General features: G+C 41.5%; 2 protein-coding genes across 4 annotated transcripts; one reads left to right on the top strand and one right to left on the bottom strand.

The window, feature by feature from the left end:
- Positions 1-247: 247 nt before the first annotated feature.
- LOC123773716 (uncharacterized) lies at positions 248-7,647 on the bottom strand. Of its 3 annotated transcripts, none has more exons than XM_045767581.2 (7): positions 6,545-7,647; positions 6,069-6,302; positions 4,895-5,034; positions 4,374-4,520; positions 3,306-3,557; positions 2,054-2,315; positions 248-1,888 (listed from the first exon to the last, which is right to left on the bottom strand). In XM_045767581.2, the coding sequence occupies exons 1-7, from the start codon at positions 6,578-6,580 to the stop codon at positions 1,283-1,285; spliced, it is 1,677 nt and encodes a 558-aa protein (XP_045623537.2). In that variant the 5' UTR covers positions 6,581-7,647; the 3' UTR covers positions 248-1,282. The 3 variants fall into 3 exon arrangements, with proteins under 3 accessions (XP_045623537.2, XP_069168609.1, XP_069168610.1); XM_069312508.1 differs by having other exon boundaries at positions 248-2,315; positions 6,545-6,705; positions 6,833-7,647; XM_069312509.1 differs by having other exon boundaries at positions 248-2,315; positions 6,513-7,647.
- A 675-nt stretch (positions 7,648-8,322) lies between these two features.
- Positions 8,323-22,041, top strand: LOC123773718 (uncharacterized). Its single transcript, XM_045767583.2, has 5 exons — positions 8,323-8,478; positions 9,395-9,625; positions 11,290-11,429; positions 12,310-12,576; positions 20,605-22,041. Exons 1-5 carry the CDS (start codon positions 8,443-8,445, stop codon positions 21,707-21,709), a joined length of 1,779 nt encoding a protein of 592 aa, XP_045623539.2. The 5' UTR covers positions 8,323-8,442; the 3' UTR covers positions 21,710-22,041.
- Positions 22,042-24,766: the final 2,725 nt, after the last annotated feature.

Here is a 24,766-nt window from a genome sequence, read left to right as displayed (position 1 = left end):
ATTTTCATGCTGATATTTTTGTGATCTGTAGGAGACAATACGAAGCTGTGACTTGTACCAGTACAGTATTTTTATCTATATCTGATACGAGAAGAAAAGCAGTACCCTGAGGTACAGAGCTTTTAATTGTGCTTGGACTCTATAATATTTGGTTGACTGTTACTGATCAACCAAACTGATACCAGTGTTCACATTTACAAATCGGTACTTAATTAAAACCTTTTAATGTAAAAATTACAAGAAAGAAGAAGATAGATACTTTATTTATCTTGCATAAATACAATAACTTATGACATACAATACTGTGCAGTATGATAATTTTTTAATTTTATTTAACACAAACCCATTATTGCTCAATAAGAAATTACACCTTTCTACAATATACACTCAAGTTTCTATGGACTGGGAAAATGTAATGTGAACAAAGGACCCAAAATGAATATGATCACTAATACAGTACTATAATGTGCATGTCATTCTTTTATGTTTCAGGGAATAATGTACAGGTACTATTCCTACACTGCATCATTAACCTGAACCAATATGTATACTGTATAAGAAAAAAATTGCAGTACAGTACTTTCAGGATGAACTACACTTGTTATAAATTTGACATGGAGTCATCAGTTGAGCCCACCTAAAGGAAGGAAAGGAATTATCAGGAGAAGTGCCAAGTCATTATGACTATATAGCACTGGGAAAGGATAAGGATTTGGGATGGGACAGGGAGGGGAAGGAATGGTGCCCAACCACTTGGAAGGTCGTGGATTGAACGCCGATCTGCATGAAGTGAGACCATCCAGCCCAAGTGGATGGGAGTCTGAGCCCGCCTAAAACTGCTCTGGGCTCATGACAAACCATAGATATATTAACAACATTCCATATCGGTAGCCACGAAAATAAAATCGAGCATAGCAATTGGGGAGAAGACATCTCCATACACATAGGAATAAGTTATTACTATACACCAGGGACATGCCCCAGTTATCATGGGAGATGATGTCCTATCTAGGGTACAGAGTTCAAGCTGACACATCCAGACAGATTGCCGAGTAGTCATTCTTCTTGTGCACCTGTACTCGTAAATCACATCCTTTGGACTCTCTGGTCTCTAGACGAGATACTTGTCTGTTAGAATTAGTTTCTGCAATCATTAGAAAAGAACACTAGAGTCCCTGACACCAAAGCCTAGTGGTGTTAACTTGATCTTGAGAGTGTTTTACACCATTTATATAAAACTAATAAGAACAGACAAGTCATTACATAATGCCACAGAAAATGTTTAAATAGCTTCTTCAATCTTAAGACATTTTTGCTGACAATTTTCATATGAACTTTTCCTCTTTCTTGCGTATACTGTGGAATTTTGCTCACCTTCAACAGAGTCACCTACATGCAAACCCTTTAAGGATTTTATTATGGGCATTGTTAAATTTGTGTATTTACCAAATGTATGCAAAGCCGATTTCAAATCATTATCTTTTTTTATTCGGTGGTAATTTTTAAAAAATACTGCCATTGGTTTCACAAAAACTTCAGGATTATATTCTACTTTTGTTAACAAATCATCAAAGACTGTCCTCATATCCTCAATGCAATGTTCTATGGTTGATTCATTTGCATATGTTTCAGAATGAAAATGAACTGGCACACTTTCACATTCCAAATATGTCATGTCCTCGGGTTCAGAAGAATTATACTCACATTCTTCATTGTCACTAATTTCATTTGACACCATTTTTGTCAAAGGAGAACAGACTGCAACAATAACTTGGTCATCACATTTTTCAATATTTGCACACTTCAAATTATACATCCCACAAATTCTTTTCAAGTTATCCTGAAGGTCACTCAACATTTCTTCATCTGATCTTTCAGCATCTGCACACTGAAATTGATAGGTTTTGCAATAAGGTTTTAATCTTTCATCATGGTCACTTGATAGCTTATTATGAATGTCAACTAATATGTCATTATTTGAAGTCATATTATAGCTACTCTCAATTTCTTCACCAAACTGCATACAATTCTTATCTAACTTCGTACTACTTACTGGTTTGTTTAACAGTTTACAATGACCCATGTCACTTTTATTAAAAAATGTCTTTGAGTGGCCATGCAATTGTCTTTCTAATAGATGCTTATTTTGGTTTATGTGCAGTTTTGCATCTAGCGGGCTGGTAAATTTTGTATTATGATTTACGTGTAGCCTTTTATTAATTTCATCACATTGTTGATGGTGAAGATCGACTGATGTCTCATTGCTTGATGGTTGGCGTGGAAGTGAACTTCGAGAGAACATACTATAATACACCCTGCAAAAATGGAATAAGAACAGAATTAGAAGACTGAAAAATTAACGACAATCAATACACACACACGCACAAGTGTGAGGGTGTGAGTAAATGGAGTGACCTAAAGGAGCAGATTGTACAGGCTAACTCCATTCATAACTTTAAAAGCAGGTATGATAGAGAATTAGGCCTGGAGTCATTGCATTAGACAACCAATTGCTAGAATAGTGGGGTCCAAGAGTTACAGCTGAAACCTACATGCACATATAGGTAAGTGTCACACACAAAATTATATATTTCGAGCTTTCGCTTGATTAACATGAAAAGCACATCATGGTGCTTCCTGCTGGCTATCGCAAATTCTCGGACACCTCCAACAATGCAAATAACTTTTTTTAAAGATGCTAATAATACTGGGATGTATAGGGGCAACTGCTGTAATGTTGCAATAAGCATTGATTTTTGTGTTTTAGACAAAATTAGAAAAAATATAAAAGTCATAAAAGTTTATTCAGTGATTGTCAGATAGGCTGCTCCATTTTCTAAAAAAAAAAAAAAATCAAGACAAATGTCAAAGAATCATCCAGTGTATGTCAGGTAGACTGCTCCATTATTTAAAAAATCGAATATCATATTGACGTTTTTCAGTGGTGGAACGGATTAATTTTACTTCCATTATTTTAAATGGGGAAATTCGTTTTGAAAGACGAGCTCGCTGCCGGAACAGATTAAATTCGTTAATCTAGGTTCCACTGTACAGTATTATAATATTATATATATTACCCACACAATTATTGTTGATTGACAGTTGAGAGACAGTACAGTACCAAAGAGCCAAAGCTCAACTCATGCAAGCACAACTAGATTAGTACAATATAGAATATTAAAGCTAGCAAAATAACTTTAGAGTGGAGATTCACAAAGTGAATAAATTAATAAAAATAAAGATTTGTAACCATATACTCGCTGAATCAAGCTAATCAATGTTGTACTCTGTTCATATGCCCTTACCGATAACAGAACTGTTTATCAGGAACCTGGGCTCTGTCACCTGCCATAAAGTAGTAGTCTTTTTGCAGGTCATGCTTGAGAGCCTCGAGTGCCGTTAATGGAGTGTATCCTGTTCTATAGAGCGCTATCAGTTTTTGTTTTATCTTCGATACAGATTCTTTTTCACAATGTTCTGGCAAAGAAACTTGGTGATTGTGCTGAAAACTGAGATAAACGTACGTTGGGAACTCTCTTGAGCAGAGATCTTCACATCTGAAAACAAAATAGAAAATGTACAAGACTTTCAGTAATTTTCAGTAAATAATTAGGCAATATATGCTGTTCATGTTCATGCTGTTCATCCAAACAACAAAATGTAAATTCATTAGCTCTAAACTACTGTATTATCCAGTCACTATTCTGTTAGTGTATTACCTAGTGCTCCTCAGTGTTTCATTAACACCAAATTATTATAATCCCTTATCTATTATTATATAATGGCTCCTGGTAATTTGACAATGTGCAGATATTTTCTAATATCCCTTTTACAGTTAATTTACAATTAAATATGTAATTATTTAACATACAGTTCTTATTGCTGGGCATTTCATTACATTCAATGCCCAGCATTGAATGTAATGAAATGCATCTTCCTGGTAGAGCCCTGGTAGCTTTCACAAGCTATCTTGCCGAAATTTTTCCACGTTAATGGGTCACTTCAGTTATGGAAGTTCTATTTGGCCTACCATTGATAACAGCCATAGGTTTAAAATTGTTAAATAGGTTTCATTGGGTCTGGACCACAAGGCCATGAATCAAGGAGCCCCTAGAAATAAACCATAGATCCCTCCCTCAGACCTAACTCCCTTCCCCCTCCAAGGATGATGAAATACCGATCTTGGAAATTTATCTCAGAGCTGAATACCAGACCCCAAGCCCAGTGAAGGGGAGGGGGAGTCAATACTAAAGGCTTCTGGCACCCTCAAGCCAGGAAATGGCAAGTTTCACGGATTGGCAGATGTTCCAGCCAGTCTAAGAAACGAGCATACATGTTGAGCTCAAAGGAGATAGCCAAGTTATGATTCTTACTGTGACGCTTGACTATATGCTATCTGTGTTTTTCCTTTCCGAGATGCTTCACCATCAAGAGTATTATGCACTCCTCCAAGTAAGGGCGAAAACTCAGTATGATTCCGTTTCCATGGGTTAGACGAGACAAGTTCATCAGTGCAGAGGCTGAAATCATAAAAACACATAGGTGTAAATGAGGTAATGCATGTGCAGAAATTAATAAAGGCAACCAAGTAAAGGGAACTGAATAGATGTAAAGAATTTTCCAAAACACATTGGAAAATTATATGTGCCCCATGGCTGGATGTGTGTGTGCATACGTGACCAGCATAGAATATGCAGTAACAAATCTGCACATACATTTTATAAGTGAAATTGAGATATGTCGGGTTTGAATTTCAAGTGGATGAGTGACACTATAGGCATATCTTCAGCTCTGACCAGAAATAAATTCAGATTTGATTACAATGATATTTCACAATGATACAATTATATACAGTACTATATTTTTCTTATTTTTAACACAAATCAATACTCACTGACATAATCCATCGGGCACTACTTGTGTTCCTTCCTTTACCATGACAGACATATTTGCAGGGCAGCAAGTACTATTTAATGCATCCTCCTTTACAGCTGTGCTGCTTACAGAAGCTGTATGATGACATTTCAAATCAACCTATTAAATATATAAGTACATAGTGTAAGGATTATGAACAATTTAATCTAGAAATTTGTAAAAAAAACAAAATAGGCGAACCCTGCATACCTCACAGTGACTCATAGTCTTTTGAGGATTGAAAGTTTATTAAACCTATTGGACTGTAATGTGTATTGTTGATACAGCAGTAAATCCTAGAATATTTTCAACAAATTCATTGTAGTATTACAGGTATTAACAAATATAAGAAAAACCTATGAAGTACTGGAAAATCAAATTCAAGTCAGAATAAAACAGATTGAATGTAATGAATTGCCTCTTTTTTGTTGGGTCCCCAGTGGGTCCCTGTTGCCAGCAGCTTTGGTTACCTCCACACCTATTAAGTCACACCAGGACCTTGAGTCATTAAAAGCCTACCGAGGACCAGTGCCTAAATCCTGGCATTTCCCCTCCTCACATGACAATATACAAGAACATAGCTTGGAAATATCCAGGCACATAGCTTGGGAACAGCCACACACACACACACACACACACAACCAGGAATAGCTGAGCATCCAGTCCAAAAACAGCAGGCCAGAGCTGATAGTGCAGAGGGAGTTCCCACAGAAATCACCCAAGAGTATCAATGAGTATACCCTCAGAAGCTGGGACCACCAAGACTAGAAAACGAAGCAAAGCTACTAAAGAACCCCAGAGTACACTGGTCCTCTTGACGCCCCAAAAACACCGGGGGCTGCTTTTGCTAAATGCTAGGAATTTGACAGAAAAAACATTAACTAATGCAGAGTTAGTATTATAATGTAATGTTCGCAACATAAGCAACTGCGAACACTTATTACAAAATTCTTATGCAAATAATTATAAATAAATAATAAATAAATGTTTATTTAGGTAAGGTACATACAAGAGATTTTTAAAAAAATTGATAGGTTTATAGATAGAGCTAGTACATACAATGCCTAAAGCCACTATTACGCAAAGCATTTCGGGCAGATATTTATACATACAGTATATTTTGCAATAGCTGCACAGGGTATTACAAAACTCACCTGATAAACATTAACATTTCCTCTGCTTCCCCAACCAAGATAAGTCTTGCTAACTTGCCACTTCATGCCACATGTCTTCTCAAAGTCTTTTATCCACAATTTAACTTCTAATTTATTTTTAAGGTTCAGCTGAAAACTTGTCCTAAAATTACATTTGTTTAAATAATTTTGTCCAGTCTCATTCAGGTCAGCAAACCCATTGATATTATATTTGTATGCACTAGGTAAGATTTTCTGTAAAGGAAAGAATATGTATGTTAGTGAATTATTTCTAAAAACTTAAGAAGCTACACTTAAGACTACACACGTCTAACACTAATTCATCATTAACACGAATTCCATCAGTGCAATGCTTCTGGAAAATCTAAGAATGAAACAGGACGATAAAATTTTGTGACAAATGCATGTATCATGGCTAATTTAATTTAAAATTTTATACATAACCTGGAATACAGCATAACTAGTCACATAACAACCTGGAGTTCGGGATAGCTAGTTAGTGGAGCTCCCATTCCTGTCCTTAATAACGTAGCTTGTGACAGACAGCTGTCACTACTGAGACGGCAAATCCTTTCTTCAGAGACAAGATCTAATGATTAATGGACTTAAGTCTTGGGTATTCCACTATGGTTGTATTCTTTGTTGTTGTGATGTGTATAACTGTTGTTGTTGTGATGTGATGTGTATAACTGTTGTTGTTGTGATGTGATGTGTATAACTGTTGTTGTTGTGATGTGTATAACTGTTGTTGTGATGTGTATAACTGTTGTTGTTGTGATGTGTATAACTGTTGTTGTTGTGATGTGTATAACTGTTGTTGTTGTGATGTGTATAACTGTTGTTGTTGTGATGTGTATAACTGTTGTTGTTGTGATGTGTATAACTGTTGTTGTTGTGATGTGTATAACTGTTGTTGTTGTGATGTGTATAACTGTTGTTGTTGTGATGTGTATAACTGTTGTTGTTGTGATGTGTATAACTGTTGTTGTTGTGATGTGTATAACTGTTGTTGTTGTGATGTGTATAACTGTTGTTGTTGTGATGTGTATAACTGTTGTTGTTGTGATGTGTATAACTGTTGTTGTTGTGATGTGATGTGTATAACTGTTGTTGTTGTTGGTGTGATGTGTATAACTGTTGTTGTGATGTGTATAACTGTTGTTGTTGTTGGTGTGATGTGTATAACTGTTGTTGTTGTTGGTGTGATGTGTATAACTGTTGTTGTGATGTGTACAACTGTTGTTGTTGTTGGCGTGATGTGTATAACTGTTGTTGTTGTTATGTGTATGACTGCTGTTGTTGTTGTTGATGTGTATAACTGTTGCTGCTGTTGTTGTGATGTGTATAACTTCTCTTGTTGTTGCTGTGATGTGTATAACTGTAGTTGTTGTGATGTGTATTACTATTGGTGGTGTTGTTACGTGTATAACTGTTGTAGTTGTTGTGATGTGTACAACTGTTGTAGTGGTGGTGTATGTTGTTGGTGTATGACTGATGTTGTATGAGGTGCTGGGAGGTGCCAGCTGTTGTCACAGTGTTGACACTTCACACACTGGGGTTCTCCCTCTCATGTTATGTCAACAACTGTTCTCTACACTCTATTTATAATAATAGTTTACCTCTTTATATTTATGTAATAATGATTATCAATAATAATTAACCACAATAATAATAATTTACACAGTAACAGCAATATTATTAATAATATTAGGATTATTTGTTAGTTATTATTATATATTGGAACATAGTGACCAAGGGGTTATAATTAAGTGTACTTAAAGAATGCAAGCTTCATTCACTTGGATTTTCACTTAATGCATATTTGAAACTGTAAAAAAAAAAGATTAGAATATTTCGAGTCATTTAGAATTTGTTGAATTTTTATTCTGGTAATTAAAATGCACTAAACGCCGTGTGTAACTGTTTTATATAATAAACAATGACTTTATCTAGATATCTAGCCATTTTAACATGTACAATATAAAGTTTATAGTATAAATAAAAGCATTGTTATGGTGATTATGACAAGGTTAGTGGGGGGAGGGAGAGTGTACAGGTCACATCGTACACCAGACAAATTTGAAACTTAAAATGATTTTGAAACCTTCAAAACCCCAACCCAACCCACCCGACTGAAATACAATCTATACAACAATGTAACCTAACATAATACATCCCAACCTAGCAACATACCCGCTTTTAAAACACAAAAAAACAGAGTTTGGTTGGTGTACGAAACGACCACACTGGTGAGTGTGGGAACCCTGGGTGGTTGGGAGGGAGGGCCCCGGGGTGGTCGTGGGCCCCCTGGACGACCCGGGTCGTCGTCGCTGCCCTCGTCGTTCTCGTCCTCGTCGTCGCCTCATGACCAGACATGGCTCAGCCACTGGCTAATTACCCGCTCCTCAAGGTGGCTCACCCACTACTTATCCCTGTTTTGACCTGCTTTTATCTCATTTGATTTGTCCAAACTGGACAATATCCTGTAATGTCACTCTAACTTAGCCTCCTATACTAACTTAGGCTCCTGTAATGTCACTCTAACTTAGGCTCCTATGGTATTATTACTAATATTTAATTAGGGTCGTTATCGGATCAGGAGGTTTTATGTTATATTATTCGCTATATAGTCTGTTATGTTGTGTAGTATAACCTGAGCCTCACACTTGCTCTAACTCGAGACGTTATGTATAGTCGTACTAAGGTGGATATACGTCGCGTGAGACGACTCGGTGGTCAAGCAAGCAAATATTTTCAGTTGTGTTTGCGGAAGTGATACGCCTTGCTAGGTTAAGTTAGGTTAGGCTAAGTTACGAATCCACGCCAAAGCGCTCGCGAAGCGCCGGGCGAGTGCTTTACCACTGCTGCCACGGGGACTATGACTACTACTTATGCTATCTCTAATTATTGCTCCACATGTACATGTTATGCCATCTCTGCTTGTTACTCATGTACAGTACTTATTTACCCTGTACCAATCACACCTGTACTTATTGGACCCCCTGTATATATTACACCTTGTGTACATTTTACTCTCCCTATGTCATAAACTTTACTTATTACACCGCCTGTACTCATTGTATCTAATGGATTCATTACTCCCCCTGGGCTCATAGCATCCACTGTTCTCATTTCATGCCATGTCTGTTATACTTTCCTGTATCTGTACTCTTTGAACCATTCTGCTTATATCCTGAAGTACCCCAGCGTCGGAATACTTGATTGTTGTCATATAAACGTATCTAGTTGTGCAATTCAGGTATTATCAAAAGAAAAGGCTAAAATATGTACAGTACTTTACAACTTTTGTTTCAAATTTTTCACAGCAAATTTTACCAGAAGCGTATGAATACCGCATCTGCCAATTTAAAGAGTCGGAAAAGGAAGAAAGCTCCGAGCCAGCCACAAAATTTGAGGCTACTATTCGGATGAAAATAAAAACAAAAGCAGAAGCAAAATCGTGGATAAAAGATTTGGAAAGAACATCGGCCGTGACCTGGCGAGTTGATAAGACTTATCCAATATGTGGTGGCAAGAAGACTCAAAATGTATATAGAGTAAGTAGTATTATTATTTATTGTTATGTAGGGTCCCGGTAGTACAGTCAGGTTCATTCTCGATGCACAGTCGAGAATTTCGGGTTCGAATCCTGGGCGGGATAGAAATGGTTGGACACAGTTCCTTTCACCTAATGCCTCTGTTCACCTAGCAGTGAGTAGGTACTCAGGAGTTAGTCAGCTTGTTGTGGGGTTGCATCCTGGGCAAGGTCAGTAATTTGGCCTGAGGGGGGGAGGAGGGACCTCGATAAAAGCCAAACGTGTATGAATACTCTCTGGCTTTCTGTCCCCCGACACAATGAATTATTGAATTATTAATTATTATTCAGTGATATTAATTTGGTATCGCAGCAGAGATGCCTTATGCTTTTGCCATGTTTATTTTATTTAATTTCTTCCATAAGGTTTCCATTCAATATCTTGACAAAAGCAGCAATGCCTGACCAGATATCACTAAGTCTACAGGTGTACAATACTATGCTACCCATTAATTAAGGCTTTCAGTAATACACTAGAGACCAGAAAGCTGTTGGGAAATCTTAAAAAAAAAGTAAATATAGCTGAAAATTTTAAGAAAGGCAGTAGGAAAGAAGTACTAAACTCTAGACCAGTATCATTAACACACATTCTATGTAAAATACTGAACAAAATTATCCAGGAGGAGACTAGTACATTACCTGACGGTGTAAGGGTAGAGATACTTAGTCTCCGTGGTGTAGTGGTAAGACACTCGCCTGGCGTTCCGCGAGCGCTATGTCATGGGTTCGTATCCTGGCCGGGGAGGATTTACTGGGCGCAATTCCTTAACTATAGCCTCTGTTTAACGCAACAGTAAAATGTGTACTTGGATGAAAAAACGATTCTTCGCGGCAGGGGATCGTATTCCAGGGACCATAGGATTAAGGACTTGCCCGAAACGCTACGCGTACTAGTGGCTGTACAAGAATGTAACAACTCTTGTATATATCTCAAAAAAAAAAAAAAAAAAAAAAAGATGGGTAAGCGGATTATTGTCTGGCACTGTACAGTATATACCATATGTTACTGGTCAAAGCAAAATGGGTGAGTGGAAGCTGATTAATTCTAAAATGTTAGTTTTAATTATGTTTTTAAAACAAATATAAATGTGCAACCCCATTATAATAATGTCTGGAGATTTTTGTCATTTTGTCCCAGTTCTTCATTAACATTTAATTGTCTTGCACATATTCCAAATACTGTACATCTTTTTCATTAATAACCCAACAAATTTTCCTTGTGTTTTGTTCTTCATTAATGTGATAGGTACTCTTCTATGTATCTTTCAACTTCTTTTTCTCAGTTTTCTTTAGCAAGATCTGTTTCTCAAGCTTTGTTTCTTTCAAATTACAGTATATCCAACTTTAAAAGTTTTTCACTCATATAATCAGTTTTGATTATATATCACCGAGTTAGTTCATTTATTATGCACCCCATACCCATCTTGTGCACGGTAGTGGATTAGGTTACAGAGGCACATAATTGGCTCAGGGACTGAACCCCACAATTTAGCTAAGCAAGTTACAATCTTGTGCACTGAATTTTGTAACTAGTTCATCATCGTCACATCAAGAATGGGCTCGAGACCGACCACAGGTACAATTTCTAAATTAAGTAACTGACATGTGGATTTCTTTTCTTGTCAGATTGACATGAGATGCCAACATAGGACTTACTCAAGATCTCCAACTGCTGACAAGAAGGCTTCCTCGAAAAATACTTGTTGTCCAGCAAAGATGTTTCTTGTAGTGAAGAGAACTCATATGGCAAGTGGTAAATTATCACAGTAAGTATTGGAGTCATCTTGCTGAGGACAATAATGCATGTTAAAACATTTCCTAAGACATCTGATATTTGAGCCAGTGAGCTAGCAAGATTGTTGTAGGGCTATTTCTTGTGGTGCATGCAGGCAATACCAGATATAAGAGAGAAGTCATTAGGGCATTTTCTACTAAAAACCACATCTGGTGTACACTACTGTATGTACATTTTAGACTACAGTTCCACTCGCCCTTCTCCTTCTCCATTCCTTTCCTCGTCCTATCCCAAATCCTTTCCCCGATCCCCTTCCAAGTGCTGTATAGTCGACATGGCTTGGTGCCTTCTCCCGATAGTTCCCTTCTCCCCCTCAACTGCAGGATATCTTATCAGTAGCTCGTCTTTCTTCCCACGAGTTGTTGTGGTCCTGACAGAACCATGAACTGATTTAAACTGTGACTGGTTACTAACACCTACCTTGAGGTGCTTCCAGGGCTTAGCGTCCCCGCGGCCCGGTCATCAACCAGGCCTCCTTGCTGACTGATTGGGATCATTATCACTAGGAACAGCCTGGTGATAATGAACCTAATTTTTATCACCAGGCTGTTTAGATCCAAACATTTTATATATGGTGCTAGACATATTAAACAGATTTTACATGAAATTATAGCCTCTGTTTACTGTTGACTGGATGAGAGAGGTAACACAGATGGGGGCCAGATGTGTTTTCGAAAGTGCACTTTCAAATACAATTATTAGATACAAATACGGTACTGTATAAATATGCAACCATGTGAGCTAATCAATGCAAATACTGATTTCCGTGTACTGTATTTGGAAACAAATACAAATCTAAATTTGGGAGTGTATTGTTTAATTTTCATAACAGGAATAATGCAACTTTACAGGTCAACAGATGAATATTTACAAGAGTTTCCCACTCGTGTGTACTTGGACTTTAAGCACAACCACAAGCTCCTGTCACCAGAAATTCTTCGAAAAAGAGATGTGTCCGAGGAAACAGTACAAAAATTGACAGAGCTGTACAAAGCAGGACATACTCCATTATCTGCCTTAGAAGTAATCAAACATGATCTCCAGGAAGAATATAGAGACCAGTATGTTTTTGTTGCAGCAGATAGATCAAAATGCCCCGATAAACAGTTTTGTTACCGGTGAGTAAAACTGGTTTGTGAACCTTTAAGGCCTAATATTTAAGGCAAGATGTTCGTTTCTACTTAAAGAATATTGCTTTGATAATATAATAGTAATAATAGATAATATAATAGTATAATATGTTCTGTCAGCAAGGATCTTAAGTGCCCAGATCTATATCTTTCCTAAGAAACCCAAATATCATGCTGTTGGCTAGCTAGTCCTGTCATAACAGGTATGGTAGTTAATACAATATTTAGTATGGGTTGATATTCATATACCTGGCTACCTGATGACTATAATTCATACACAGTATACCTGTCTACTTTCCTGATGATCATACTGCATGTACACGCAGTGTTATGTTGAACGAAGCATAAATGTGTTGTTGACTGTTAATAGGCTTATGATTAGTTTTTCATGTGGCTTAGTATCAGTCTTTTGTGGGTATATTTTGCAATATTCAGCTGTACTTGGTTTAGGAGTAGCAAAACTGTGTTGTTAGAATATGTTGCCTTTTCTAAACGGTAACCCAGTTTGGTTTCAGTACTTGGATAAGACGTTCAGCATATACCATAGTGAACATATACCATAGTAAAGTCTCTGTGGTGTAGTGGTAAGACACTCACCTGGCGTTCCGCGAGCACTATGTCATGGGTTCGTATCCTGGCCGGGGAGGATTTACTGGGCGCAATTCCTTAACTGTAGCCTCTGTTTAACGCAACAGTAAAATGTGTACTTGGATGAAAAAACGATTCTTCGCGGCGGGGATCGTATTCCAGGGACCTGCCCAAAACGCTACGCGTACTAGTGGCTGTACAAGAATGTAACAACTCTTGTATATATCTCAAAAAAAAAAAAAAAAAAAAAAAACAGCAAAACATTTTAAAAAATAATTTAATTATCATCATTACCACACTTTCATTTTGCTGTAGTTTCTGAATATGTGGCACTTACAAAGGTGTCAAAAACATTTTGTATACTAAGCGAGGCCAAAATCATTGTGCACGTAGTAGATACAGGAAATTAAGATCCAAACAATTCACAATAAAATATCTTACTGGACCAAAAGATAGGGAGTAGAAAATGCAGAATAGACTTAATGAAGAGTAGAGGTGCCAAAGGCACAAAATGAAAAGACTGTATGAACATGAGAGGCCTGCAGCATTTCAACCCTCTCTACCAAATATAAGAAATTTTTCTGGAACACGGGTAAAGGAGTTCAAGAAGTAATTGAGCAAGTCCTTGAAGGAAGAGCTGGATAATAGAGTTGTAATTGGTACGTAGACCTGCAGGCCTTTCCAAGCAACAGCCTTTCACATTAATTTACCACAAGACTAGCCTGGCACCAGACTTGGGAATAAAAACACTTGAAATTGACTACAGATAAACAATCATTAAGGTATTTGATAGTAGTTTCTGGGGGGAGCCCCGTCGGCTCCCCGGAGCTTTACCGGCTGATATGCTAATGTCAGACTTTGGCATCAGTCATGTGTATGGAGTTCTAGGGCCTACCGGGGACCACGAGCCAGAACCTGGCCCCCTCAGAGAGGCAAGGGGAGCAATGGCCTATAGAAACCCCCGTGTGGTTGGAAGCATTCTATGTCTGCCATCGACCGGGTCAAGCATCCAGAAAGGTAAGCATTCCAAAACAAACCCCTATTCTGGTGAAAATTGCTACCTAAGCCGAACTAGTGAATAGAACTCTTCAACAGAAAACACGGAAACTAGTATGACGTCATACGTCACCGCGCCGCTGTCTGCGCAGCTCCCCCCTCCCCGGGAGGGGGAAGGGGGAGCCCCAGACCTCCCACGCCGGCTATCCACCCATCAGTTCTTCGGCTGATGCTATAGGCAATGGTTATGTGCTCCGGCTCCAGTGGTTGTTTCAGCACTGTACCTAGAGTGTGGTGTCTGTTTTCTAGGTGGTGCGTGAGCCGGGTGTGATTCTTCAGTACTCGGGCTGCATGCGCCTAGGGTTCCCTTCCCTAGGTGCCCTGTAAGTACTGCCCTTGGGGCTTGGGGCCACCTTCCACAAGTTCCTTGGGTCCTGCCCCTGCTTGGCCGTTTACCGCTTGGTTTTCGGCCGCTCTTTGTGTGCTCGGGTGTTCTGTCTCCCTTGTTCGCCTTAGAGTAAGGGGCAGTGTTTGCACTGGTGGGGCGCGGGGTACTGTGCAGCTTGTCTTTACCAATCATAGCGGCCGGCTCTGTTCCGCTTGGGTACGCTGTCCTCTTGCGGGGTTTTCTTTTTCTTTTGTTTATATACCTGGTGGGGGGGTCTGCCTTCGTTCTTGCCCCTTGTGTCCCTTGTGTTCTGAGTATTTCTGGTGGTACCCCCTGCTAGGTCCCCGTGAGTGTACACGTCCCGGGGGTTCAGCTCTTAGAAAGTTGTTTGGTAGCTTGGGTGCCGGTTAGCAGTACCCTGCCTGGGATTACCTGAGCGCGAGTCCTCTTAAAGTAAACGCTCGGGACCCTGGGAAACCCCTGGGGGCGCGCGGGTCCGATGGATGTGACCCCAGAGCCCCCCCCTCGCTTCCAGCGAGTTTGAGGGTTGCTCTCACCTTTTGTCTCTGGGTGACTCTCTGTTTTGCCTCCGTCTGCTGCCTGTGGGGTCGGTGACACCTTCGACCCGGTGTCCTGCGAGTTTGGTTGCTCGTTGTGGCTCGGTTACCCAGTTGTGCTAACAAAGCGGGTGCGGGCAGCAGGGGCGTTGCACTTGAGCCTTGGTGGTGGCAACGTTCTCGTGGTTTCCTCCCCGGGAGCCCCGGGGCTGCCCCGTTGTATTTCGTTTTTCCCCTGGTTCACCCTTCCTGCCTGCATCCGGTTCCTTACCGTCTGTAGGTTCAGGGCGGGGTGTTTGGTGGTGTTGAGACTCGGGCAGTCTCGGGGAATTCCCCTTCCGGGGTAGTGACGGGGGCATTTGGGCCTGTTCCTCCAGCCGTGTTGTATGAGTCTGCCAGTGGGCTCCCTTCCTTAGTGTTTTCACGGCTGCCCCGGTTTTCTGGTACGGCCGGGGCTTTGGGGGAACGGCTCGGCCCCGGGGCCTGTCGTGTAGGTTCCCGGGGCTGGGGAGGGGCTGACTTGGGGGGCCTTGGCCCCGTTAGACCCCGTGGGGGGTTTTATCCCCCTCTAGGCGGGGCTTGTGGTTACGCGGAGTGGGGTTTTTCCTCCCCACTCGCCGTACGTGCTGTTGGACGTCGGCCCCTCCCCGGGCTCGGTTCCTTGGCCTTTGAGTCGGTTGGTTCCGTCCTGTGGGTGGATGTTTCCTCCCCCGCTTTTTGGGACGGTGTTTTTGTCATGTTTCCCCGTTCGATGGGGTTCTGCGTGACTTTTGATCTCGGGTGCGCCTGCGCCTTCGTGTGCCTTCGGGACTAGTGTTGGCTTCTGTGTTCTCGAGGGTACGGGAAGGTTTTTCGCTACTTCCCGCATTATTGGAACGTCTGTCGGCTCCTAGTACTTGTCGCCCTGTTGGGCTACTTGTCGCCCTGTTGGGCTACTTGTCGCCCTGTTGGGCTACTTGTCGCCCTGTTGGGCTACTTGTCGCCCGGTTGGGCTACTTGTCGCCCGGTTGGGCTACTTGTCGGCCGTTTGGGCTACTTGTCGCCCGTTTGGGCTACTTGTCGCCCGTTTGGGTTCCCTTTTTTTGGGCTCTTTGCTTCTTTGGCCGGTTTTCTTGTTCCTGCTTCCTCTTTTGGCTCTTTTTCTCGTGCAATAGTCCTGGCTGGCGCCTTCCCGCAGGGAGGGTGTGCGGTTCGGCCAGCGTGTTATGCGCATGCGCCGTGGAGTTTTTGGTCTGGGCGATGGTTCAGTGCTGGGGTTTTGCGCCCTTTTTTGCTACAGTGCTTCGCCTCTCGTTCTTCTCCCTGGCTGCGGTATGTGCCCCTTTGCGCCAGGGGTGTCCTGGTTCCCAGTTGTGGGGAGGACACCGCGGTTTTCTGTGTCATGGGTGTGGACCGCCTCCTTCGCCTCTCCCTGTTCTCCTGCGGGTCCGGCTCTGGCGTCTTCACCTGGCGGTGCTCCCAAGTTCTTCTGGGCACGGTTGAGTCGTGTCAAGTTCGAGCCACCATTCGCCAGGTGAGTTTCTGCGGTCTGGCGTCTTTTGGCCGGGCGCTGGATGCGGCGGTGTTCATATACCTGTCTTTATTTAGGTATAATTTTGTACGACTGAGACCGTTCGCACACCAGTGACTGTCCCTTTATCACCCACTCCTGTCCCCCTCCTGTGCATGTCCAACCCATGCTACAGTCGTTCAGGGGACCCTCCTTTTTTAATGTTGTGAGGTGTGGGGGTTGTAGGGTTGGTTCTGTACTCACCTGGTGAGGCTCCTGGCTGTGCTTGCAGGATTTGAGCTCTGGCTCTTGGGTCCCGCCTATCTGGTAGAACTTGCGGGATAGTACCAGTGGAGTGCAGTGGTGCTATTGGCACTTTTGGGGAACACTGTATTACCATCAGTGGTCTGTGCTTGTTACACGACCTACTTGCGAGCATAAGCCTTCTTGCTGGTTCGTCCGTGGACTTCCAGGGCGCACTGGCCTGTTTTCGTATGGCAGTTCCGGCCCGTCCTGGTTGTGGGGGTATGTGGGCCGGTGGACTGCTCCTAGCGGCTGCCTGGTGGGCCATCCTCTGGCCGGTCTGGCCTGACCTTGGGCCGGGCTTGAGGTGTAAAAGAGCTCCCAGTACCTCATCCAGCAGGTATCGAGCGGGGTTTCTCCGCCGTCGGTCGCCTGGTGCAGGTTTCTGGGCCTGCAGGGTTTTGTCGTGTCTCCGTTGGCCCTGTCTGGGGTCTGCCTGCTCCGTTCTCTGCCTTTGCAGAGGGGAGTTGCTATTTACATGTTGCATGTTGCAGTGGTGCCTGTTGCTGCTGCTGCTGCACGTGAGCATTGGTACCGTGTTTCACGGTGGCGTGTCCTTGTTCCTGTGTCCGGTTGTGGAGTGGCGCTTTGCTGCTGTTTTGTGCCTGGGGATTGCGTGGGGTTTTTGTCCCTGCCTGATTGTCCACCCCTGGTTGTTCTCCTGGTTTTTTTTTTTTTTTTGTGCTTCTGCTCTTTCTTCCTGCCTCTTCTGCAGCAGGAATGTTCTGCGTGTGTTCTTAGGCGTTGGTCAGCCTGTGTCCTGTGATGTGCTTCTTTGTCTCGGTCTGTTGCAGTTGTTCGGGCCCCTTGGTTCGGGTCCTGTTCTGGCGGCGACCCTTCCGCCTTCTTTGGTTTTCCTAGCTTGCCCTGCCGGTTGTTGTTGTTGTTTTATTTTTTTTTGGGGGGGTTCTTGCGATGTCTCGCGTCGGACCCGTCGTTTCTGAACTCCTGGCGGGCTTGCATGCTTCGGAGTTTTTCTGTTCGGCAGACGTTCCATCTCCTTGTGCCGCCTGGGTTTCGGTGGTCGCGCCCGAGATCTTCTCGCGGCTCCGCCTTTTTCCTGGGCTCGGGGGGGCCTTGTCGGGGCTGCTTATGTTGTGCCTCGTGGTCTCGCCTCCGGTTGGTGGTCGGGTGGCTTCGTGGTAGGTGTCCCACCTGCGTGCTTCTTGGCGGCAGTATGGGGTATTTTGGCGGTCCTTCCTTTTCCTGTCCCTTCTTCGGTGGGTCCTTCTTGTTGGCTTGGTTTACTCTCGGCTTGGTTTTCTAGTGGGGGTTGGGGGCCGTCGTCTTGCCACATACTGTCGCCTCTTTTCGTGCGGCGCAGGCGGAGCCGCTTCAGCTTGCTTTCGGTCTTGGTGTTGCTTCTGCACCGTTAGTCAGCTGTCTTGTGCGTCATTTCACCTCCGGCCTGTTCGTGCGCCGCTTGCACCATCCTGGTCTCTGGTCAGCGTGCTCTGTCTTCTCCTCGGTTGGTAGTGCCCCTTCGGTTCCGGTGTGTTTTTTCGTCGGCTCTTTCCTTTGGGCCTTTGCCTCTGGGGGTCGGTTCGCTGTGTTTTCTTGCTCCTTCGGTTTTAGCGTTTTGGTTGTTTGATGGCAGCAGTCTCCATCTTTTCTGGCGCGGGGTGGGGCTGCTGCATTCTGGAGGGGTCCAGGGTTTGTTGGTGCTTTGTTGGTCGGGCCGGGGGTGTGTCGTTTTTGTGTTCAGTGGCGGCCCTCTGCTGTTGTTTGCGTGCCACGGCGTTTGGGTCCGGAGCGCGTTTTGCGTTGATCCGGTTCTGTTCTTCCCGGTTCGCGGGTGATGGTGTCCCGGGTGGTCAGCCGTGTTCTTGTGGCTAAGCTGCCTGTGTTCTTCCCTCATGCCTGTGGCGTTCGTGGCTTCGCTGCTCTCGCTGCCGTCTGGGCGACGTGGCCTTGCAGTCTTTCGGGCATGGATTTTTGGTGTTCGTGCAGGGGCCTTGCTGCTCGTGGTTCTCGTGTTGTTCCCGGGATTTTCGGGGCTGTGGCGCCTTGGGTTGGCGTTTGCTGCCGGTTGTCTCGCCTCCTTGGGGGGTGCGTGGTGTCCGCCTCCCGGTTTTGTCCCTTTGACCTTCCTCTGTGGGTAGTTAGCTCCGGGGAGCCGACGGGGCTCCCCCCAGAAAACCAGCGTTGAATGTAATGAAACGCCATTTTCTGGGTGAGACCCGGAGGCTCCCCGGCAACCCTCCCTCCCTCCGGTCGGCGTTTTTCGCGTGTTTTGACATCCAGCCTCAGAACTGATGGGTGGATAGCCGGCGTGGGAGGTCTGGGGCTCCCCCTTCCCCCTCCCGGGGAGGGGGGAGCTGCGCAGACAGCGGCGCGGTGACGTATGACGTCATACTAGTTTCCGTGTTTTCTGTTGAAGAGTTCTATTCACTAGTTCGGCTTAGGTAGCAATTTTCACCAGAATAGGGGTTTGTTTTGGAATGCTTACCTTTCTGGATGCTTGACCCGGTCGATGGCAGACATAGAATGCTTCCAACCACACGGGGGTTTCTATAGGCCATTGCTCCCCTTGCCTCTCTGAGGGGGCCAGGTTCTGGCTCGTGGTCCCCGGTAGGCCCTAGAACTCCATACACATGACTGATGCCAAAGTCTGACATTAGCATATCAGCCGGTAAAGCTCCGGGGAGCCTCCGGGTCTCACCCAGAAAATGGCGTTTCATTACATTCAACGCTGGTTTTTTACTACCAAATACACTAATACAACCTAGTATTTGGTAATAAAATACTGTAACTTTACTACCAAATGCCAGAGATGCAAACACCATGTTTTTTATTGTAGATACATCTTGGGCTGTTATCTTGATTATTTAAATAAAACACTATTTTTAAAATCATGTCATTTTGCTACCTATGTTTATCTCAAGAGATAAATTATCATGGGATTTATACAGTTTTTACATGAAATATCTGGTTTTCAAATAATGCCATAGATATTTATCTGAAAGTATATTAAACTCATTGTATGAGAAGATGAAACAGAAGAATAATATTAGAGTGGGATTAGGAACTAGGAACTGTAAGATAACATGGAAGTGGAGGAATAAGTAGGGGGGTATATGGGAGCAGGAGGAACCAAATGATGGTGTAAGGGTAGAGAGTGCATGGATAAGTAGGGTTTTTAGGCTCGGTTTAGGGCACATCACATCTTCTGTATGGATAATGATGATCTGGCTTGCTCTTGACTCGTATTTATTTCAACAATGTCATATACTTTTAGACAATTAGACAGATGTGGAAATTAATATATTTTAAAATTACAGTACTACAAGTTTAAGAATGTTGCAATCAGTCAGAAATTGTATCATTAACAGTATATCTACAGTATAATAATATTTCAGTTCACATGTACTGTATGTTGATACATGCTGTACTATATATAATTGTTTCATGTGTGTATATCACGAAAATAAACGTGTGATTAAAAACGTGACAGTGTCAGACCACGGAGGAAAATTGAAACAGGAATTTCCTTAAGTACTTTCGTATATTAATACATCTTCAGAAGATGACTCCTTCTTTTGACTCCTTCTCCTTGACTCCTTCTGAAGATGTATTAATATACGAAAGTACTTAAGGAAATTCCTGTTTCAATTTTCCTCCGTGGTCTGACACTCATAATTGTTTCATGTATAATATTCTGTTTTCTATATACTGTATTGTCATTTTTTTTCCAGACTCTACTACAAATTATTTTGCCCCAAATATCCTAAATCATTTGGGAAGAAAATGTTATTAGAACTGCAAGGGCATTTAAAGCCTTTTTGTGAGAAATATGATTCTCACTGTGCAAGTATTGAGAAAACTGAAGATGATAATGTTATCATTGCAATTTGTTCTCCAAGACCTAGACTGACACAAAATGAAAACAGCGAGGAAAATGAGCAGGGAAATATTTTGTCCATGCCTCAAGTTACCCAGCGAGTGGATAAACAAAGTTACTCGCCTCAGATGCACATTGTTGAGCAGTTTCATTCACAAGATTCATGTGGACAAGCTATAGGTCAGTGTGCTGAAGGCCTAAAAACAGTATTTGATGATTTGTTATTTAAGTTAGAATCCAGTCCAGACATTTATCTAAAACCTATAGAGACATTTCTTAAAAACTTTCAAGATATTCAAAAAGATGATGATTTAGTAAATGCATTGCAAACATTTGGCCAGTATTCAAATGTAGCCATGGCCATATCAAGTACCTTAAAGCGTCAGCATTCAGGAGATTCTTCTAAAGTGGATCCAACAACCATAATTTGTGCAAAGAAGAAGAAGGGGGCACGGCGACGGCTTATAACGGCACGACCTGTCAATCACCAGACGATGCTTCAGCCTGAAAATAACAACTGCGATGGAGACCTATTAATTCACGAAGTATCGGCTCATGATTTAGCAGTTCATGAGGTATCGGCTCAGGCACCAGCCCACGAGGTGTTAACCCACGAGGTATCAAATCATGATGTATTAACTCATGAAGTATCAGCTCATCAGATAACCCATGAGATAACATCTCATGAAATGTCAACACATGATATATCAGCTCATGAAATATCCACACATAATGTATCAGCTCATGAAATATCCACACATGAGATATCAGCTCATCATATTCCAGCTCACCATATTCCAGCTAACCATGTATCAACTCACCATGTACCAACTCATCATATATCAACTCACCATATATCAGCTCATCATGTTCCTGCTCACACAATACATTCACATGAAATTCATTTGCATCCTTCACATACTATCTGTGCTCATCAGGAAGAAGATCATAGAACTTGAGGAAAACTGAACTGTATTAGAGAAGCAGAAGTATCGAATATTTCAAGATTATTTACATACAATACTAGTATTGAGAAAATATAGATAGCAGTGTTAAACTTAATATTTTCCAATTCCTGTGTGGGAGCTTTATATTTACATGTTTGATATTGATTGTATATAATTATATAAATATGTAAATATGGATGGAGTTCTAATATAAAATAGAAATGTTACAGGTAACATATGTCTAAACTTGTCATCTGAAGCTGTTTTGAAACACATTAATAGGGGACACTTAGAAGAATTGTTCCATTGTACATTTGTTAAATATATTTTTCAACATATTTTAATGACTATTTTATTAATAATATTTTTAGATTAGTATTAAACCTAATAATTAATGTGAGGCTCAGTAAAGGTAATATGAAATGAGTTGGACACATTTTATATTAGAGAATTGGTGTTTCCGAATGGTTACCATTCCCATAACTAATATTTAAATCTGCTAAATTTCTTGGGTAAAGAAGGGACAGTACAATCTCACTTCTATATAGGAAACACCTTCCCAGAAACATACTGTTTTGCCAAGCAACAAAGTATTTGATTAAGAAAAATTGTATTCATTTCAGTATCAAGAATTTAATGATATAAAATATTAAATTAGCGCATGTTACATAAAATTGTATGCATCATTAAAATAACAATTTAATGAAGACCATAAAGTATTGTACAATTTTAAAGTTTATTATCACAGCCAGAACAACAAACAGTTTAAGTTAAAGGGGTGTGAGCACTGTCTCTGAGAAATTGAAGATCATTCTCCTTTTGAGAAACTCCCTCTTGACAAGTGGAAGGTACTAAACCCAGTGGCATCTTAAGGCATGGACACACTGGACAGTTGCCCAGAGGCCCTCTTTATTCTATTAGTCCTGTGTTCCATGAGATCATGGGAGCTCTCTTGGCAGAGTGGATAGTTACTCGACCTCCCGCTGGAAAGGCCTGGTATTTAAATCGAGGTGGATAGGGCCAATCTCCCGAGTAAGAGCCCCACCGTCTCAGTGCATTACTTTGCCTAGGGTTTACATTGTTGTTAAGATGGTCATAACTAAACCTGCAGTGAATGGGTTTTTCCCCAATCATCTCTGTTATAGTTTTCTGGAGTAAGGAAGCCATTGTGTTTCTTTGCTTTATTTACTGTACTGTGCAGTATTTACCAAAAAACAACACTGACAACATTATGAATTCCAGGTGTAAATACTGTAGAAGGTAAATAAAAATGAGAGAAATGATATAATGTTAACTGAATGTAGGTAATACTAAATACTACACATCACATTCAGTTCTAACAATTCTCTTTGCCATAATCTCCCAAATGTCATTACTAAGTACTGTATTGAAGAAGACTTGTGCATAGTGAAGCCCTTGAGGATGAAAGGACTAAAAAAACCTGACCAGTCACTGCTTTAACAAAAATATTTGTTGCAATGAATAATGTAGAGCTTGTTTATGAGTGCAGTAAATGGAAGAGCACAACATTTCAGATGAAATACTGAACAGTTATATTGGGATTTTCTGGGGCAACTCCTTGTGGCTCCCTGAAGGTATCAGGATCAGGTATCAACTAGGTTGTGTCAGTCTTCTTTTTATAATTCTTTCAAATGTCCCTAGTGCCATTTGCACTAGGGACATGATGTCTTGTTTTGTCAGTCCCTTGGGCCCCTGCAATGGTAATTCCCTGAAGATTTTGATAAGGCCTATGGATATCCCCTCCGAACCCCAATTCTCCTTGTGCAAGTTTGAGGGCTGTTCATTGTCTGTGCCATGGAGTGACAATCATTCTTTCTATCTCTGCCATGCTACCTTTTGGGTCAGTAACACCTATGACTCTGGATCCTGTGTAGTTTATTCCTCTCATGTGGCTCTTCTCTCTGACCCCTACAAATGAAGTGCAAGCTTATTGGGGCAGCTGCCGACTTAGTTCATTTTGTCCACCTTCAGCACTTGCAGCTTTCTGCCTGGTTGGATGCCCCAAAAGATGCCTGTTTTGTGTTTAGGGACCCTGAATTAAAGGTTTTGGTGACTTTCATCTTGGTTCTGTCCACACAACTCCATAAGTGGTCGGAATATTGACAGATGATTTTTAATGTTGAAAACTTGCATATGGGTCATGCACATTGCAAGCAATTACCAAATCAACATTATTATCTTGCAGCAGACTGATAAAGAAAGAGATGTTGGAGTTCAAATATACAAATTGCTGAAAGTTGTACAAGTGGGAGCTGCAGTTAAAAAAAAAAGATCTTAGGAATAGTCAGATGTAATTTTGATCTAGGGGAAAAGTAGTTATTCAACCATAAATCTCTGGCACAACCCTGCTTGGATTATTGTATCTAAGCATGAAGACCTTCTCTTCAGAAAATACATGTTTGAATGTCTTTGGGTCCGTCTAATTACCACAAGCTACCACAAGCTATACAAGCTTCACAAAGCTTCCTGGCAATACGTTAGTAATGGATAAATATGATAGGTTAGGTTGACCTAACCTAACCTAACTGACGCTTGGATCGTCGACTTGATTTGGCATTACCAGCTCTTTATTTTCGTCTAATTTCTTTATTTTCGTCTAATTTCTTTATAAAAAGATACTTTTTCAGATTACAATTATGTTTTTTCGTGTTATACATTCAGCACCAACATTATAATGAGTAAATACACTACGAACCAGACATGACAGGGCCGATGTCATCAAAATATTTATACAGTAATACTGAACAACTTGACGGTCCGTCTAATTACCACAAGCTACCACAAGCTACACAAGCTTCACAAAGCTTCCTGGCAATACGTTAGTAATGGATAAATATGATATATTTACTCATTATAATGTTGGTGCTGAATGTACAACACGAAAAAACATAATTTAAATCTGAAAAAGTATCTTTTTATAAAGAAATTAGACGAAAATAAAAAGCTGGTGACGCCAAATCAAGTCGACGATCCAAGCTTCGGTTAGGTTAGGTTAGGTTTGGTTAAGTTAGGTTAGGTTAGGTTAAGTTAGGATAGGTTAAGTTAGGT

This window comes from Procambarus clarkii, chromosome 72, assembly GCF_040958095.1.
Source record: "Procambarus clarkii isolate CNS0578487 chromosome 72, FALCON_Pclarkii_2.0, whole genome shotgun sequence".
Lineage (NCBI taxonomy): Eukaryota > Metazoa > Arthropoda > Malacostraca > Decapoda > Cambaridae > Procambarus > Procambarus clarkii.
The sequence above is the reverse complement of the archived record's forward strand: the minus strand, read 5'-3'. Positions and strand labels throughout refer to the sequence as shown.

Coding starts and splice junctions, on each gene's coding strand:
- LOC123773716 (XM_069312508.1), bottom strand. CDS start 6,580: ATGGGAGCTCCACTAACTAGCTATCCCGAACTCCAG. Junction 4,521..4,894: donor GTGCCCGATGGATTATGTCA/GTGAGTATTGAT, acceptor TTATGATTTCAG/CCTCTGCACTGATGAACTTG. Junction 2,316..3,305: donor GATAAACAGTTCTGTTATCG/GTAAGGGCATAT, acceptor CCATTTTTGCAG/GGTGTATTATAGTATGTTCT.
- LOC123773718 (XM_045767583.2), top strand. CDS start 8,443: ATGGCTCAGCCACTGGCTAATTACCCGCTCCTCAAG. Junction 8,479..9,394: donor CTAATTACCCGCTCCTCAAG/GTGGCTCACCCA, acceptor AATTTTTCACAG/CAAATTTTACCAGAAGCGTA. Junction 12,577..20,604: donor GATAAACAGTTTTGTTACCG/GTGAGTAAAACT, acceptor TTTTTTTTCCAG/ACTCTACTACAAATTATTTT.